Source organism: Neomonachus schauinslandi, chromosome 11 (genome assembly GCF_002201575.2).
Source record: "Neomonachus schauinslandi chromosome 11, ASM220157v2, whole genome shotgun sequence".
Taxonomy (NCBI): Eukaryota; Metazoa; Chordata; class Mammalia; order Carnivora; family Phocidae; genus Neomonachus; species Neomonachus schauinslandi.
The window spans coordinates 15,257,849-15,274,197 of record NC_058413.1 but is presented as its reverse complement, the minus strand read 5'-3'; the positions used below and the strand labels follow the sequence as shown (position 1 = coordinate 15,274,197).

General features: G+C 46.6%; 1 protein-coding gene and 1 long non-coding RNA gene across 2 annotated transcripts in view; one reads left to right on the top strand and one right to left on the bottom strand.

Moving 5' to 3' along the window:
• The first annotated feature begins 82 nt into the window (after positions 1 to 82).
• LOC110575765 lies at positions 83 to 1,733 on the top strand. Its single transcript, XR_002480038.1, has 3 exons — positions 83 to 311; positions 1,051 to 1,189; positions 1,529 to 1,733. It is a non-coding gene; the product is annotated as an uncharacterized LOC110575765 (long non-coding RNA).
• A 537-nt stretch (positions 1,734 to 2,270) lies between these two features.
• CKAP5 (cytoskeleton associated protein 5) overlaps positions 2,271 to 16,349 on the bottom strand; it is a 100,759-nt gene continuing 86,680 nt past the window's right edge. The window contains 10 exon segments of the mRNA XM_021685418.1: positions 2,271 to 2,889; positions 2,891 to 2,938; positions 3,040 to 3,191; positions 5,995 to 6,154; positions 6,250 to 6,333; positions 6,795 to 6,932; positions 7,026 to 7,214; positions 7,921 to 7,996; positions 8,721 to 8,908; positions 9,414 to 9,593. Of these exon segments, the coding sequence (XP_021541093.1) occupies positions 2,692 to 2,889; positions 2,891 to 2,938; positions 3,040 to 3,191; positions 5,995 to 6,154; positions 6,250 to 6,333; positions 6,795 to 6,932; positions 7,026 to 7,214; positions 7,921 to 7,996; positions 8,721 to 8,908; positions 9,414 to 9,593 (1,413 nt within the window). The 3' untranslated portion in view covers positions 2,271 to 2,691.

Here is a 16,349-nt window from a genome sequence, read left to right as displayed (position 1 = left end):
GGACTTAGCGAGCCCACTACTCCTAGAACAGGGGGGCAGGTGATGGGGAGGTGGCGGCCTGAGGGGCTGAGCACTGAAAATGCTCCACACTCGGGGCTTCATGGGTTCCCTCGTGTAATGCTCCTGAGAGGTAGGTCAGGAGATGGACTAGAAGTATCTTGTCCAAGGTCACACAGCTGAGAAGGGTTAAGGTTGGACTTGAAACAGAAGATACTGAAGCCTGGGCTTTCAGTCGCTCTGCTGTTGGGGCGCTAAGGTGCTCGTCCCGGGACCAGAGATGAGGCAGAGGGAACAGACCAGAGCAAGGAGGGGTAAGTAGGTACATCTTTACCTCTGACTTTCCTAGTTAAGTCCCTATATCCTTCCACATACCATTAAAGTGACATCAGATTTAATGCCCCCCAAAGGCTCAGTATTTTAAGTGCCTTCATCTGGGAGTATTCTGGGATAGGGTGGTTAGGAGCATGGGCCCCAGCGTCAGACTGCCTGGCTTCCGTCTGGCGACACCCTTACAAGGAAGAACCACGACTGACCTCCATGAGCCGGTTTGCTTACGTAGAAGGTATGAGGCCGTTCCTTACCTAATCCGGCCGTGAGGATGAGATGAGGTCATGTGCAGCGTGTACTTAGCAAGAAGCCCAGGAGCCGGTACGCGGTCCCCGAGTCACCGCCGCTTTCATTCCCCTGCTGCCTGGCGCGAGGTCCCTCTGCCACTCCCCTCTGGCCCCTACCAGGAGCACGTGGGTGCGGTGCCTGCTTCCCGGACTTTCTAGTCCCATACGAGTTACAGGCTCGAGCAACTGGCTTTTCTAAGAAATGGGACCTAGAGCTGCCCTGTGGCCGCCCGTTCTTCAAGGTCGCTGCTGGCAGAGGGCAGTGGTCCAGGCTGGAGTGCTCTGACACATTCCCTTCCGCGGCGCGCCACCGTCTTCCCAGCTGCCCCTGCCTCCGGGGCATTTGTGACTTGGGAGCTGGGCACCGCAGCCCGCGACCGGCGCCACGCTGACCCCAACTGGCGCGGCCTGCAGATCGCTGGATGATTCTCGGCAGGACCGTGGCCAAGTCTCATGCCTGAGTCCGGAGGTGAGGCAGGGAAAGAGCATGGCCGCCACCCCGCTTACCACGCTTGGCCGCGAATCTTCGACGAAGATCTTTAAACTTCATGGTGTGAAGTGGGAAGGGACCGAAGGTAGGCACTTTTACCCACTTCCCTCCCCATTTTTCAATACATCAAGGGACAGAGAACTGGGACTGAGTTCTTGGCCCTCGTTGTTTGGTTCTGGTTGACCGGGAAGCAGGGTAAAAACTGGAGTTCCGTGAGTTTGCAGGACCTTGGCAGCCCAGAGCTCTCACCAGAGCGGGGAAGGGATTAAGAATTAGAATATCCCAATTGTGCTTTTGAAACCAGGGTTCACATTCTCAAGACTGCTTCCCTCCAACAGAGCTGTAAGACCCAAGCAGAGCCACTCTTTTTTCCAAATGCTTCGTCCCAGCCCAGCAGCGACCGAACTCTCCGTCTGCCTTCCAGGGAATGCCCACTCCCCCAGCCCCGCTGCAGGGGCGAGAGAGAAGTGTGATTTCAGGCAGCGCAGGGCCCACCTGAAAAGCTCGACTAGACTCAACAGAGGATTCACTTTCTGTCAACCTTTCATTTCTTGAGCGCCGGCTGGGTAAAAGATGGTGTAGAAGAATTCCTTGACCCTCCTGGCTGCCCAGAAAGTCACCCATCTGAATCCAGAGCCTCTCGGTACTAACGGGTTTTTCTGACCGTGGAGGGAGACCCTGGCGAATTTATTCTGGAGGCGACTCCTCTGTTCACTTTCCAGTCCTCACTTAGCCTGAACGGGAAGCAGCTATGGGTCTAGACTCAGAGGGGAACTGAAAAGCAGGCGGGAAGCTCCTTCGGTCAGAGGCCCCCGAGTCCAGTCCCCGTGTGGAGAGCACTGCAGCCCGGCCCGTCCTGGGCCCCAGCTCACTGCAACATGGCAGGAAGCCCGAGGGCTCCCTGGCACCGCAGTGCTGATGGGAGGGAAGTCGTGACCAGGACCTCAAGATGGGGAAGACAGGGACTGCTCCGTTCCCCGCTCCCCCCCCTCCCAGGAGCTGCTCCTGTTCCAGGGGAGCAGAAGCACGAGTCTGTGTGCCCCGACAAAGCCGTGCTCCTCAGGCGGTACCTTTTCCGCTTCCGCTGGCTGGGTGGCTAGCCGGTCCCAAGGACACGTGACAGAGAGCTGCCCAGGTATGGAGCATCTTGGGAGACCGTTCTAGTTAATGCAAACTTTATTTATAAAAGACTCTTAAATTAGTTGTATCATGCCATGCATTCATACAGAATACAGTGACCCTTCAGGGCTACGGGGAGAGGAGCTCACAAACTCAAAGGAGAACTATTAAAGAGTTTCTAATAGTGAAAAGCTAGGAAAGATCGGGACGACTTTACAAATGAGCAGTTAAAAATAAAAGACAAAGGTTGTGGAGACTAGTCGGAGCCGAGAGGAGGGCAGCTGTTGACAAGTCTGTGCACTAAACTACGACACGGACAGTCGGCTAGAGGCAGGGCGCCGGCGGAGAAGCAGTACGGACAGAGGCCCGCGCCCCGCCGGTCCGAGCACCGGGCCCGCCGAGCCCCTGCCGCGAGGGGGACGCCGAGTTTAGTGACCTAGAGCTGCGGGGCGCGGGCCGGGGGCGGCTTCACTTGCGACTGCTCTTTATCCTCTCCAGTCTCTTTTTCAAGTCGTCAATGTTCGCTGTGGAGGACGAGGACGTGGTCACGGTTCCGGCAGAGTGAGTGTGGTTAGAATCCAGGTCCGAGTGCTGGTGCTGCTCCCGGGACTCCCGGAGCTGAGAGAGTTTGCTGTGCAGCATGTCAGTGGAAGAGGCGACCGGGGGGGGCTGCTGGCTTGGAGAGCAGGGAGGTCAGCGGGGGCCGCTCGTCTTGCTGCGGACAGAAGGAGACACAGTGGCAGAGCAGGTCAGGCCGCAGCTCGGGGAGAGCGGGCCGGCCTGGCCCTGCCCCACATGGGAGGGAAGGAGCGCTACCTTTGTGTTGTCCAGACCACACCGCTGGCGGAGGATCTTGAGCCTTTCCAGGTAGACAGACGGTCCCACCTCTTCTCCGCTGGTGTTCCCTATGGAGGACACCGTGCTTGGGGGGGCGGGCATACACGTGACCTCCATCTGCGGGGAGACGCCTGGAGAGGAGATGGGGAGAGGACACTCCAATGCACACACGTCCCACTTCCAGACCACCCGGGCTCATCTGTCGCCACAGGGAACGATTTGGGGCTTGGATATCACCACTGTAAAGACTAAAAAATCCACCAGAGTCCCATCTGGAGTTGGTGATAAAGGGTGCTCCGAATTATACACGATAAGCTGAGCAAGAACTTCAAGAAACAATAGAGCAGAGCGTAAGCTGGGCTGCCCGCCCACATCCTGGGATCTGCAGGGGGTGGCAGCCTGTCACCCGGCCCCTGGCCTGGGCCATCCAAAAGCCTAGACTGCTCCCGAGGCTACGGTGTCCAGCTGAAGAACGCCTGGACTTGAAATGCTGGCAACAATTAGACTAGGTCTGGACCAGGTGATACATGGGGAAGTGCTTATTCACACCGGGAAGAGAGCAAGGAGCTCAAGGCGACAGTGTATGCATGGGGAAGAGGCAGAAACGCAGGTGTCCAATAAACACCCCAGAAGAGGGACAGGAACGGCGCATCTGTCACCCCCAGCATAGAGAACAATATTCTGGCGGGAGAGGGAAAAACCAGAAAAATCAATCACAGTTCTTAACGTTCTGAGAAGGAACAATCACAACATGTAGGCATCTAAAATACCCAAAACACATTATATAAGCCAAAAAAGATGTGGTCTTGGGAAGAAAAACTCCTTTACGGTAAACCGAAAAGTAGCACCAAAGGTTACTGTATAGGAAAAAAAGGAATCCTTAATGTAAACAATCGGGAGAACGGGCTGCCCGGGGGCCAGTGACTGAGGAAGGACGTGAGGGCCAGTGGAGAGGGCTGCTGTCTGAGCACTCCCCGCACACAACCGCTCCGTAATCAGTGGGGTTACACACTCGGGCTGCACATGTGCTGTGGACGTCACCAGAAAGGACTTGGGAAGTGAGAAAGCGGACCCCACCTCGATCAAGCAAACCATGATATGTCCGCTTAGCACCTCTGACCTGCCATACGGTGTAGTACTTGGTAGGTGAGTCATTCCGTGTCTGTGTCTGCCCTTGTGGATTTTAAATTCTAGCAGAGGTTTCTGTCTGTCTGCCTGGCACGGGGGAGGGACTCAACAGGTCCTGCCCAGTGACAGCAACGACAGCTCATCCATCCTAATGTCAGGCTGAAACGTTACCCCCCTGGCCCAGTGAAAACGCCAGTGTCTGCCAATTACTGTTTACGGGAGCTGGAGCCAAAGAGAAGACCCTGGAGGTGTCAGTTACAGAAAACAGCGGTCAGGAGCCTTAAACCAAAAGAAAGACCCCTGTTCACTGTGCAGAGTTGAGGGCGCATGTCTGTCCCACATTTACTTCTTTGTGAGTTCCCTGAAACTCCTACTCTTAAAATCTCGAATTTGTTTGCCTCTAAAACCGTGTTCCTTTGTGGTTTTCAGATTATAATCATGTTCCCTCTCACCATGTATCTTGCTGGGCTGAAGCTTCAATTGTGTTCTTAAATTGTTTTTGTTTTTAACACCTGAAATTATGCCTCTCCAAGACCTTAAGAGTCTTTTCCTTGAAGTGTGACAAGCAGAATGTCTACATACGGACAGCATGCTACATATGGACATACCATGTGCTTGATCAAAGGGTGGGGGGTAGGCTGCAAATTTTAAGAAAGGTCTGAGACAGTGGCGTCTGAACAAAGATCTGAAGGAAGAGAGGGCGCTAGTTACAAGGCTATCTTGGCCAAGAGCAATCTACATGTAAGAAATAGCTGGTGCAAAGGCCCCCAGCAGGTGCATGTCTGGTGCGTTCCAAAACAGCAAGGAGGCTGGTGGGGGCTGGAGTGGAACAGGAGTCGGCGTGAGTAGCAGGAGATGGGTGGCTCTTAGAGCTGTCAGCGGGCCTTACAATGTAGGACCCTGTAGACCTCTGTAAGGCCATTTGCTTTTGCTGAGAAAGGGAGAACCTTTGGAAAATGTTTGAGAAGTGCTGTTTTGATGCTAGGTGTGGGAATGGTGATGGGGAGGCAACACTGGAAGCAGGGGATCAGCTGGGAGAACAGGGCCATACACCAGCTGAGAGGTGAGGATACTCCACCAGGGCAGTGGCTGTGAAGGTCCTGAGAAGTGGGTGAGGATTCTGTCATGGTTTGCAGGCAGAACAAAAGGATTTCCGGACAGAGGGGAAGACATGACTCAAAGGCAAAAAAGGTCTAAAGCAAACTAGAAGGACAAAGTTGCCATCATCTGAGATGGAGAAGAAAGCTAACGGAGCAGGTTTTGGAGGAATATGTGACACGCTGAGTTGACGATGTCTACTGGAGACATACATCAGGCAGGACGTAGGTGTTGGGATCAGGAAGGTTTGAGCTGGACCCAAACAACCCTGGGCCTCTCTGGCATGTAAATGGGATCTCAAGTGATGAGAATACATGATTTAATTAAGGGAATGAGAGTAAGAAGGAAAAGATGGTTATGGACTGAAGCCTGGAGAACGCCATGATTAAGAGTCCAGAGAAAGGAAGAATCAGAGAGGCCAAGAAGGAAGAGGCCAGGAAGGCCAGGTTGGAGGAGACCAAGAGAGCACGGACACCTGGAAGCACAGGGAAGAAACGGTTTCAAGGGCAGGGAACACCTGCCCCTATCAAACACTGGTGATGGGTCAAGTCAGGTGACAGTTGGCCACTGTCTGCAGCAATGTGAACATCACTGGTGACCATCAGGGACTGAGGAGCACAGGTACAAATTTAAGCCAATCAAAACCTCCAGTTCCTGAGTGGGGAGCTATTTTGAGCTCATCCCTGCAGCCACTGGAGGAAGCCATACCTGTGGATGTGGGAATACGGCCTTTGCCCTCCCTCTCCATCTCAATCACCCGAAGGCCTCTCTCAACATAGCTCTGGAAGAACTGGGAGGAATTTTTCAGAAATGGTTCAATGTCAGCATCTGAGTATTTCTTCTTATATTCGTATAACTCTGCTAGACCCTGGTTACCAAGGAAAAGGAAGAGGGGGCGGACATTAGTCAGTGGCCCTTCTGCATCAAGCAGATGCCCACTTGGCTTGCCCCTGCCCCTCTCACCTCTTTAGTGTTCTCCTTAGACCCGATCTTCTTAAAAATCTCAGCCAAGAAATCATTCACTTTGGCCTTTGATGATTTTTCATCCTGCAATTGAAAGACACAAAGGACTGGCTAGACTTATTAATTAGGAACCCATGATTGGATAAGAACTGAAGAGGTCTCAAAACCCAGACTTTACTGGTATGTTCCTGTGAATAACAGAAGCACCAGTGTCTGCAGCAGAAAACCCCAACTTTCTGGGTCACCGAATACCTCTAGTCACAGGTTTTCAACTAAACTTGATGAGGAAGGACCTGGCCCATTCCTTCCTAATTAAGTAGAGCTCACAGTGGATTTATCCAACAACCTTTGGTTGTGTGGAAACCACACAGTTCTAACTAGTTCATATAAGAAAACTTCAAGATGGAAATGCTCACAGCATAGAACTATAGCAGGAGAGTGACCCAATCCCCAAGCCTTCACCTTCGACCCTCAGAAAGGTAGGCTCCAGCACTCACGCCTTTGACAAGATCACCACCTTCAGTCTTTCCAGTCAGGACACTTACTATTCGAGATGCTCCCTTTTCTGTTTCCTTCTCAGACTTGCTCCCTGTCTGGTCCATGCTGTGCTTCATCATCCGGCAGAGGTGGGCCTCCAGCTCAGACTCGTTCTTGTTGTCAATCATTGTTAGGTGGTCTAGGATCTGAGGGAGACATGCACATTCAGATGGCGGCAATGCCACATCCATGATACTCTCCTCAAGCTCCTTCAGGGACCAGCTGCTGTTCTCACTTACCTTGGGTCCTTTTAATTTGCATAAAGTGTGTAGCAGCGTCTTTAGGGTCCTTATGGGAAATTCACTTTTGCATTGCTTCAGTTTCTCTTTGGGGAAGACCTTCATGAAAATGTGTATGTCCAGAAGAATTCTGTCCAGATTAATGCTGTTGATGGTATCAGGCAAGAGTCGAACCATTCTCCAGAGACACTATTGGAAAAAGAAATATAAAGTAGAAGGAGTGGCTGAAGAATGAAGATAATTCCTGCCACCTTTCACCTGCTCTAGGCTCTGGGGTCACTTCTGAAAGATGGTCAGGGAGGTTAAGTGTGGAACATCACCATGTCTTTTGAGTTCAGCTGTTAAAACATGAACAATTTCACTCACTTCAAGCACGTCACTGGTTAGTGTGTGACAAGCCATCCATGTCATCATCCCCACACCTTCTTCCCAACTCCCTGGAGATGGGTCTTAAATAGTGAGAAGATGTGGAGAACTGGGTGTGGGATCGAGAAGAGAATAGTTCATACAGCTTAACCAAATCTAACGCAAGGAGACAAACTATTACAGTGTAATAACGGGATTATAATGGGGCAGAAATGTTCATTTGGGGTCTTCCATCAAAAAGACCGAAATATTACAGGGCTATACATACCTATTTCCCCAAAAGGTATAAAATTTGTCTCATCAAACTAATTGCCTTTTGTTTCTAGGACAATTGGTCTTTCCCTTTTCACTGTTTGAGGCCAAGAACTGTTGAGGCCTGAGCTTGGGGTGTAAACTGGAGACCAAGTATATTTTTCAGGTGTGCCCTGGTCGATTTAAGTCTATGTCCTACTTTCAACTCCCCTTTCCCCACACTTTAACCAGGTACTGCATCTTTGAAAGAAAAGAAATCAAATTATTTCCACTTTACCTTCATAACAAGCTCTGAGAATTTGGGAGAACTGGCTGTTGCTAGCAGGCTGTCTTGGAGCAAAACAAGTAGGGCACTAGAAAAAAAAATCCCAACATGATAACATTAATAGGTTTCAAACATGGGGCACCTGGGTGGCTCAGTCGTTAAGCGTCTGCCTTCGGCTCAGGTCGTGATCCCGGGGTCCTGGGATCGAGCCCCGCATCGGGCTCCCTGCTCGGCGGGAAGCCTGCTTCTTCCACCCTCACTCCCCCTGCTTGTGTTCCCTCTTGCTATCTCTCTGTCAAATAAAAAAAATCTTAAAAAAAAAAAGTTTCAAACATGCATTCCAATTAAAGTTAGTAATTCAAAGGCCAAGTGTAAACTGTATCCATCTAATAAATTGAGAGCTCATGGATCAGGACTGTCTCTGATTACCTGACATTCAGCTGTGAAGAAAATAAACGTCAATCTTTTAAGCTTCCCCAGTTACCACCTGATAAATGGTAAAGCTCCTCACTCTACTTTCATTGTCATTGGTAGCTGAGAGAGAAATGTGCCTGAAATGTACATGAAAGGGGGAGGTAACCAACAAACACTACAGTCCTATTCTAGAAAACTCACTATGCTGGCTGGCTTACTGAGTCGTTACTAGTTTTAATGCTGTCTCAGGTTGGAACACTTGGTTCATGAGGAAGAGAAGAGTAATAAATCAACATAACTAGGCAAACCTAAAGTTATAATTGGTCTAGTGACTTTGGTTTCCACGGGCAGACGAAAGAGAGGCTATTCCAGGCTCTGGAGTGAGATTATAGTTTTACCTCAGGATGTTGGTCTGGTCTGACTTCTCCAGCACCTTCACCACCAAGAGGTTCACAGAGCGGATCACCTGCTGTCCTTCCTCTAGATCTTCAATTCGAGAGTCTAGCATTAAGGTGATGAGGCCATGCATCAGGTCTTTCAGCACTCCGGTGGAGGCCTCCCGGGCGAGGCTCTCAATCTGAAACAGCTATCCAATCATCCTTGTGTTAGAGAGGTAAGAAACCCAGAGTATACAGCAAGGAAGATAAATGTGGGTGGCACATTCTAGCAAACAATTTTACTGTATTAAAAAAAATTCAGAGTATTAGGGGGAAAAAAAAATCACCAGACTCCCTCATACCTCTGGAAATAGCCAAATTAACCGCCAAAATTAACTGGAGTGCTTCCTTCCTTCCTGTTACAGAAGTACTTTTAGGGTGAGCAGTTATCTGTGACAACACACCCAGGGCCTATCATGCCTGATGACACGGGTAGGACACAGAATTCTAGGTAGTAGGTAAGCATTCTAGTTTGTATCCTAACAATAAGGCAAACTGGAGTGTCATGCAACATCCGATGAAAGTAGTCCGTAGCTTGCAAGTAAAACCCAGTAAGTGACGCAGGACTCACTGGAACTACACTGACTCAGGCTCTAGAACCCAGGTAGGATGAGACACTGAAAGGAAGCTCACGTTCTACAGAAGCAGCCTTACCGAAATCATGTTGCCAATGATACAGCTATACAGCTTGATGATCTCATCTTTCTCCAATTTCTCATCTGCCATATGTGTGTTGTAGATGAGTCTTAGTTGCATGAACGTGGCTATCAGAAACTGATCAATGTGGCCAGACATAGCTTCAGCTTTGTCTTCCTGTCTCAGGACCTCATCGATCTGGTAACAAAAACCCCAAGATATAGTCTCCGAGCATCATACTTTAAGTAGCAGGAAAATGCTACAAAGGATCTCTCTGTAATATTTGCAAAGCACTTATAATATCTTACCTTGAAAAAAAACCAGTCACTTTACATATAAATAACTAGTATTCAAACATTCAGCACATGTTTACTGAGCAAGATACTGTTAGGTGAATTAGTCACAGATCCTATTCTGAAAGGTTCACTACCCAGAAGATCAGGGAATCCCTATGTTTAAATGTCTCATCTATTAAAGTGTTTTAATACCCATTATATCTCATTTGATCATCCAACAGCTCTGAGAAGTAGTAAGGTAAGATTTCCATTTACCAGATAAGTAAAGTGAGGCTCAGAAAGATCAGACTACTCAGTCCAAACTCAAAACTCAGGCTTCTCACATCCTGATCTGGTGTCCTTTTTGGTCTACTGGCTGTCACTAATGGTAAAATGTACAACTACGGGAAAACATGTATTTCCCATTCACTACTGTAAAAAGACCTTTATTTTCATGATTACATAAATAACACCCAGACAAGCATGCCAATCTTCTTCATTGACCATCCTCATGCAGGGCTGTCCTACTGCACAATTCCAGGGAGCACCATTTACAGACTGCAGTGTGAACAGTGCCCCATGGTGTTCTGGAAGCCAGTGGTCCTACTTTCATTTAGATTTATGCATGTTATACCCCGTATGGACACACAATTTTATATAACTGGGGGTGTTTAACAATGCTGCTTCAACACAGACACCATAAAAAATACTCTTTTTGGGCGCCTGGGTGGCTCAGTTGGTTAAGCGACTGCCTTCGGCTCAGGTCATGATCCTGGAGTCCCTGGATCGAGTCCCGCATCGGGCTCCCTGCTCGGCAGGGAGTCTGCTTCTCCCTCTGACCCTCCCCCCTCTCATGTGCTCTCTCTCATTCTCTCTCTCAAATAAATAAATAAAATCTTTAAAAAAAAAAAAAACTCTTTTTTTAGGGGGAAGCTTACTCTTTTTCCTAAGATAATTAACGTTAACACCTGGTCAACATCTTTCAGGTTCACAGAATCATATACACCCATACATGCACACATAAATGGGGTCAAGGTTTAGGGCGTTGTTTATTCTACCAGAGGATTATAGTACATACACATCTCTGCACCTGGCTTTTCTAGTTCAACAGAAAATTATGAAAATCCCCAAAGGCCACAAGAATAGCTCTGTTAAAAAAACAAAAAGAACAGGGGTGCCTGGTGGCTCAGACATTAGGCGTCTGCCTTCGGCTGGGGTCATGATTCCAGGTCCTGGGATCGAGCCCCATGTTGGGCTCCCTGCTCAGCGGGAGGCCTGCTTCTCCCTCTCCCACTCCCCCTGCTTGTGTTTCCTCTCTCACTGTGTCTCTGTCAAATAAATGAATAAAATCTGAAAAAAAAAAAAAATAGCTCTATTTTTAAAGGCTGCTTAACTGTGTGTAGCAAAATTTACTCAATCATTCCCTTAGTGATAAACTTTCAGTGTGTTTCCAGTTTGGTTATTTTACTATAAATAATGTTACAATAAACATCTCTGTATATACAGTATCTTAACGTACTTGTATTTTTATTTCTAACTTTTTAGTCTGAAGAATACATTTTATTTATTTTTTTTTAAAGATTTATTTATTAGAGAGAGAGCGCATGAGAGGGGGGAAGGGCAGAGGGAGAAGCAGACTCCCCGCCGAGCAAGGAGCCCGATGTGGGACTTGACCCCGGGACTCCAGGATCATGACCTGAGCCGAAGGCAGTCGCTTAACCAACTGAGCCACCCAGGCGCCCTGAAGAATACATTTTAAATGGCATAATAGATATTACTGTATTGTTTTCTTTAAAAAGGCACTAACATTTTTTTTTAAAAGATTTTATTTGTCGGCAAGAGAGCGAGCGAGCACGCGCACAAAGAGGGGGAGCAGCAGGCAGAGGGAGAAGTAGGCTTCCCGCCGAGCAGGGAGCCCGATGTGGGGCTCAATCCCAGGACCCTGGCATCATGACCTGATTAGGCAAACGCCTAACCGACTGAGCCACCCAGGCATCCCAAAAGGCATTAACATTAAATTCACATTTCTACATTTAATGTATGACTACTGTTTTTTCCAGAATCTCTATCAGCTGTGTGTTATTACTCTTTTTACTTTTTGTCACTCTGATGGCAAAAAGTGCTATCTTGTTTTTACGTCAATTTGCATTTTGTGGCAGAGAGCCTGGACCTCTTTTCACATGTTTACTGGCTTGGCTGTTTGGAATCTTCTGTGATTTGCCTATTCACATCATTTGGTCATTTTTCTGTTGGGTTCTCCTTTTCTCAAGAGTTCATAAAAGTTCTGTTTCCAAAATGTAGCTATTAATCCTTTATTAGTCATATGGGTTGCAAATATATTCCACAATATACCACTTGTTTATTGACAATATATGGTAAATTTCTCTAGATTAAAATCTTGTGTTCTTTTTTTAAGATTTTATTAAATAAATAAACAGAGAGAGAGGGAGAGAGCACAAGCAGGGGGAGTGGTAGGCAGAGGGAGAGGGAGAAGCAGGCTCCCCGCCGAGCAGGGAGCCCAATGTGGGGCTTGATCCCAGGATGCTGGGATCATGACCTGAGCAGAAAGCAGATACTCAACTGACTGAGCCACCCAGGCTCTAGATTAAAATCTTCTAGACTAAAATCTTAAAATTTTATATGATCAAATGTCTTGTTCTGTTCTGGGTTTCCTAATATTTTATGGTCTCCACAAACCCCCTGGTTATTTAAAAAAATTTAGGGGGAGATCAATTGTTTCAATTTCCACAGGGTTATAGGTCTTATTTTTTTTTCAGTCTCTTCCTTATCTATGGGTGGTTCCTTCCTCATTCCTGACACTTATATTTTTGTTCTCTAATCAGGCTAATAAGGAATTTTTGTTTCACAGGAAACAAATTTAGATTTATTATTTTAAAAATCCATCTCATGAATTGTAGTTTATCTCCTACTTTTAAATTTATTTTTTTTTCTAATTTCTGATAAGTACTAAGTTCCTTTATTTTAGCTTTTCTTCAGTAATAAATGCATTTCAGGCAATATATTTTTCTGAGTTCAGTAGTTTCAGTAGAGTTTGAAAGAGAAATGCTTTCCTATTCACTATTAAGAGTTTTGGGGGGGGCGCCCAGGTGGCTCAGTCAGTTAGGCCGCTGTCTTTGGCTTAGGTCATGATCCCAGGGTCCTGGGATCGAGTCCCACATTGGGCTCCTTGCTCGGAGCCTGCTTCTCCCTCTGCCTGCCTCTCCCCCTGCTTGTGTTCTGTCTCTCTCTCTGACAAATAAGTAAAAATAAAAATCTTAAAAAAAAAAAAAAAAAAAAAAGTTTTGGGGTGGGGCGCCTGGGTGGTTCAGTCTAGCCTCCGACTCTTGATGTTGGCTCAGGCCATGATCTCAGGGTAGTGAGAATGAGCCCCGCTTTGGGCTCTGCGCTCAGCAGGGAGTCTGCTTGGGATTCTCTCCCTCTGCCCTCCCACCCCGACTCTCTCTCAATACATACATACATACATACATAAAACTGTTAAAGTTTTGTTTTTCCTTTCTTTTGATCAAAGGGTCAGGAGGGTGTTTCATACTTTTCCAAGTAGCCATTATCTTGTGTGACATTATTAAAAAATGTGTTGGGTTACCAGGAAAGAATCTGGTCAGTGTATCTTTTACTATAGCATTTGTTAAGATACGAAAAACACATATTTTCAGAGACTGTAAAATTCTCTCTACATATATATTAAATCTGGTTTACTGTTTACTAATATATTTTTTTAAAGATTTTATTTATTTATTTGACAGAGAGAGACAGCTAGAGAGGGAACACAAGCAGGCGGAATGGGAGAGGGAGAAGCAGGCTTCCCGCTGAGCAGGGAGACCGATGCGGGTCTCGATCCCAGGACCCTGGGCCACCCAGGCGCCCTTATCCTTTTTTTTTTTTTTTTAAAGATTTTATTTATTTACTTGACAGAGAGAGACATAGTGAGAGCAGGAACACAAGCAGGGGGAGTGGGAGAGGGAGAAGCAGGCCTCCCTCAGAGCAGGGAGCCCGATGTGGGACTCGATCCCAGGACCCTGGGATCATGACCTGAGCCGAAGGCAGATGCTTAATGACTGAGCCACCCAGGCGCCCTATCTTTTTTTTTTAAAGATTTATTTATCTCAGAAAGAGAGAGCCCCCTCCGGTGGGGGGAGGGGCAGAGGGAGAGGGACAGCAGACTCCCTGCTGAGCAGGGAATCTGACATGGGGCTCAATCCCAGGACCCCAAGATCATGACCTGAGCCAAAATCCAGAGTCAGACACTTAAACTGAATCACCCAGGTGCCCCACTAATATTCTTTTTTTATTAAGGTTTAACTTTAATATGATACAATATACAAATCCTAAGAATACAACTTAATGAAATTCTATGCCTATGCATCTGTACATCTGCCACTGAGAACAAGCTATAAGACATCAGGAGCACACCAAAAGCTCTTTTCCTGCCCCTCCAAGCTGGTACCTTGCCTTCCACCAGGGGTTACTGTTCTTTCTGGGTTTTCCCTTTTTTTTAAACCACTATTCTGACCTCTAAACTGGTAAGAATTATTTAATTCCCATGTCCTTGTATTTCATCTACTACACCTGTCCCAATTGTCTTAATCTGTAACTTGTCTTTTCATTTTTTTTTTAAGTAGACTTCATAGCCAACGTGGGGCCTGAACTCACCACCCTTAGATTAAGAGTCACATGCTCCACCGCCAGCCAGCCAGGCGCCCTGCTTGTCTTTTCATTTTGTTATAAACAGAGTATCTTGTGATAAACAGAAGTTTTTAGAAATTTTAATGTAGTAAAAGATTTCTATTTTTTATGTTTTGTGTCTAGTTTAAAAAGAAATCCTTACATAATGTGAAGTAAAAAATGTTCTCCTATTCACATCTAGGTCTTTGATGCATCTGAAATATACTTTGGTGTAGGAAATAGCAATCTGTTGTTCCCATGGAAAATAATTAGTCCTAGCACCCCTTACTGATTAATCTAGCTTTTACCAAGTGATTGTTTTTTTTTTTTAAATTTTATTTATTTGACAGAGAGAGCGAGAGAGGGAACACAATCAGTGGGAGTGGGAGAGGGAGAAGCAGGCTTCCCGCAGAGCAGGGAGCCCGATGCAGGGCTCGATCCCAGGACCCTGGGATCATGACCTGAGCTGAAGGCAGACGCTTAACGACTGAGCCACAAAGGCGCCCCTTACCAAGTGATTTTTAAGGTCTTTTCTGTGTTAAGTTTCCTATAGATGTGAGTCTATTTCTGGGCTCTTTGTTCCATCTCAATGGTCTATCTGCTTGTCCGGGCCAATACTAACTACACTATTCATTACAGGGGCTCTGTAGTCATGGCTGATGCCCGGTGACATAAAAACTGACTTTGCGATTTGCAAGCCCGTTGATCTCCCATATAAATTTTAGAATTTGCTTCATGACTACAGAAAAACTGTTGAGATTTTTATTAGAATGGCTTTGACTATATAGGTTAATTTGAGGAGAATTGGCAATTGATAACCCTGAACCTTGTGAACACAGTATACTTCATTTATTTGGAAATTCTCTAATATCATTCAATTTTCTTTGTAAAATGCTTGATTTATTCCTAGCTATATGAACATTTTTGTTACTGAGGGTTTTATTTTTATCTTAATTTTCTTATAATAGTAAAAATATATATAAAACTTACCAATTTAACCATTTTGATGTATGTAATGCAATGGCATTAAGTACCTTCACACTGTTATGTAACCATCACTACTATCTAGTTCTAGAACTTTGTTATCATCCTAAACAGATTCCGTACCCATTAAATAATAACTCCCCATTCCCCTGCCCCCCCCCTTGCCCTGGTAACCTCTATTCTACTTTCTCTCTCCATGGATCTGCCTATTCTAGAGACCTCATATATGTGGAATCATGCAGTATTTGTCCCTTCGTGCCTGACTTATTGTATGGAGCATAATGTTTCCAAGGTTTATCCATGTTACAGCATACATCAGAATTTAATTCATCTTAGGGGCACCTGGGTGGCTCAGTCGTTAAGCGTCTGCCTTCGGCTCAGGTCATGATCCCAGGGTCCTGGGATCGAGCCCCGCATCGGGCTCCCTGCTTCACGGGAAGCCTGCTTCTCCCTCTCCCACTGCCCCTGCTTGTGTTCCCTCTCTTGCTGTGTATCTCTCTGTCAAATAAATAAATAAAATCTTTAAAAAAAAAAAAAAAAAGGAATTTAACTCATCTTGGGTGCCTGGGTGGCTCAGTTGGTTAAGTGACTGCCTTCGGCTCAGCTCATGATCCTGGAGTCCCAGGATTGAGTCCCACATCAGGCTCCCTGCTCAGCGGGGAGTCTGCTTCTCACTCGGCCCCTCCCCCCTCTCATGCTCTCTAATAAAATCTTTAAAAAAAAAAAGAATTCATCTTTATGGCTGAATAATATTCCATTGTACGTACACACCACATTTTGTTTGTTCATCTGCTGATGGACTCTTGTTTTCCAAACCTTTTGTCTGCTGGGAATAACGCAATGAACACCAGTGCACAACTGTCTGTTTGGGTCCCTGCTTTCTGGGAGGAGAATTGCTGGATCTTATTGTACGTCTATGTTTCACTTTGTGAGGAACCGCCAGACTGTTTTCCATAGTGGTTGCACCATTTTATGTCCTCACCAGCAAGGCACACAAGTTCCCATTTCTCCA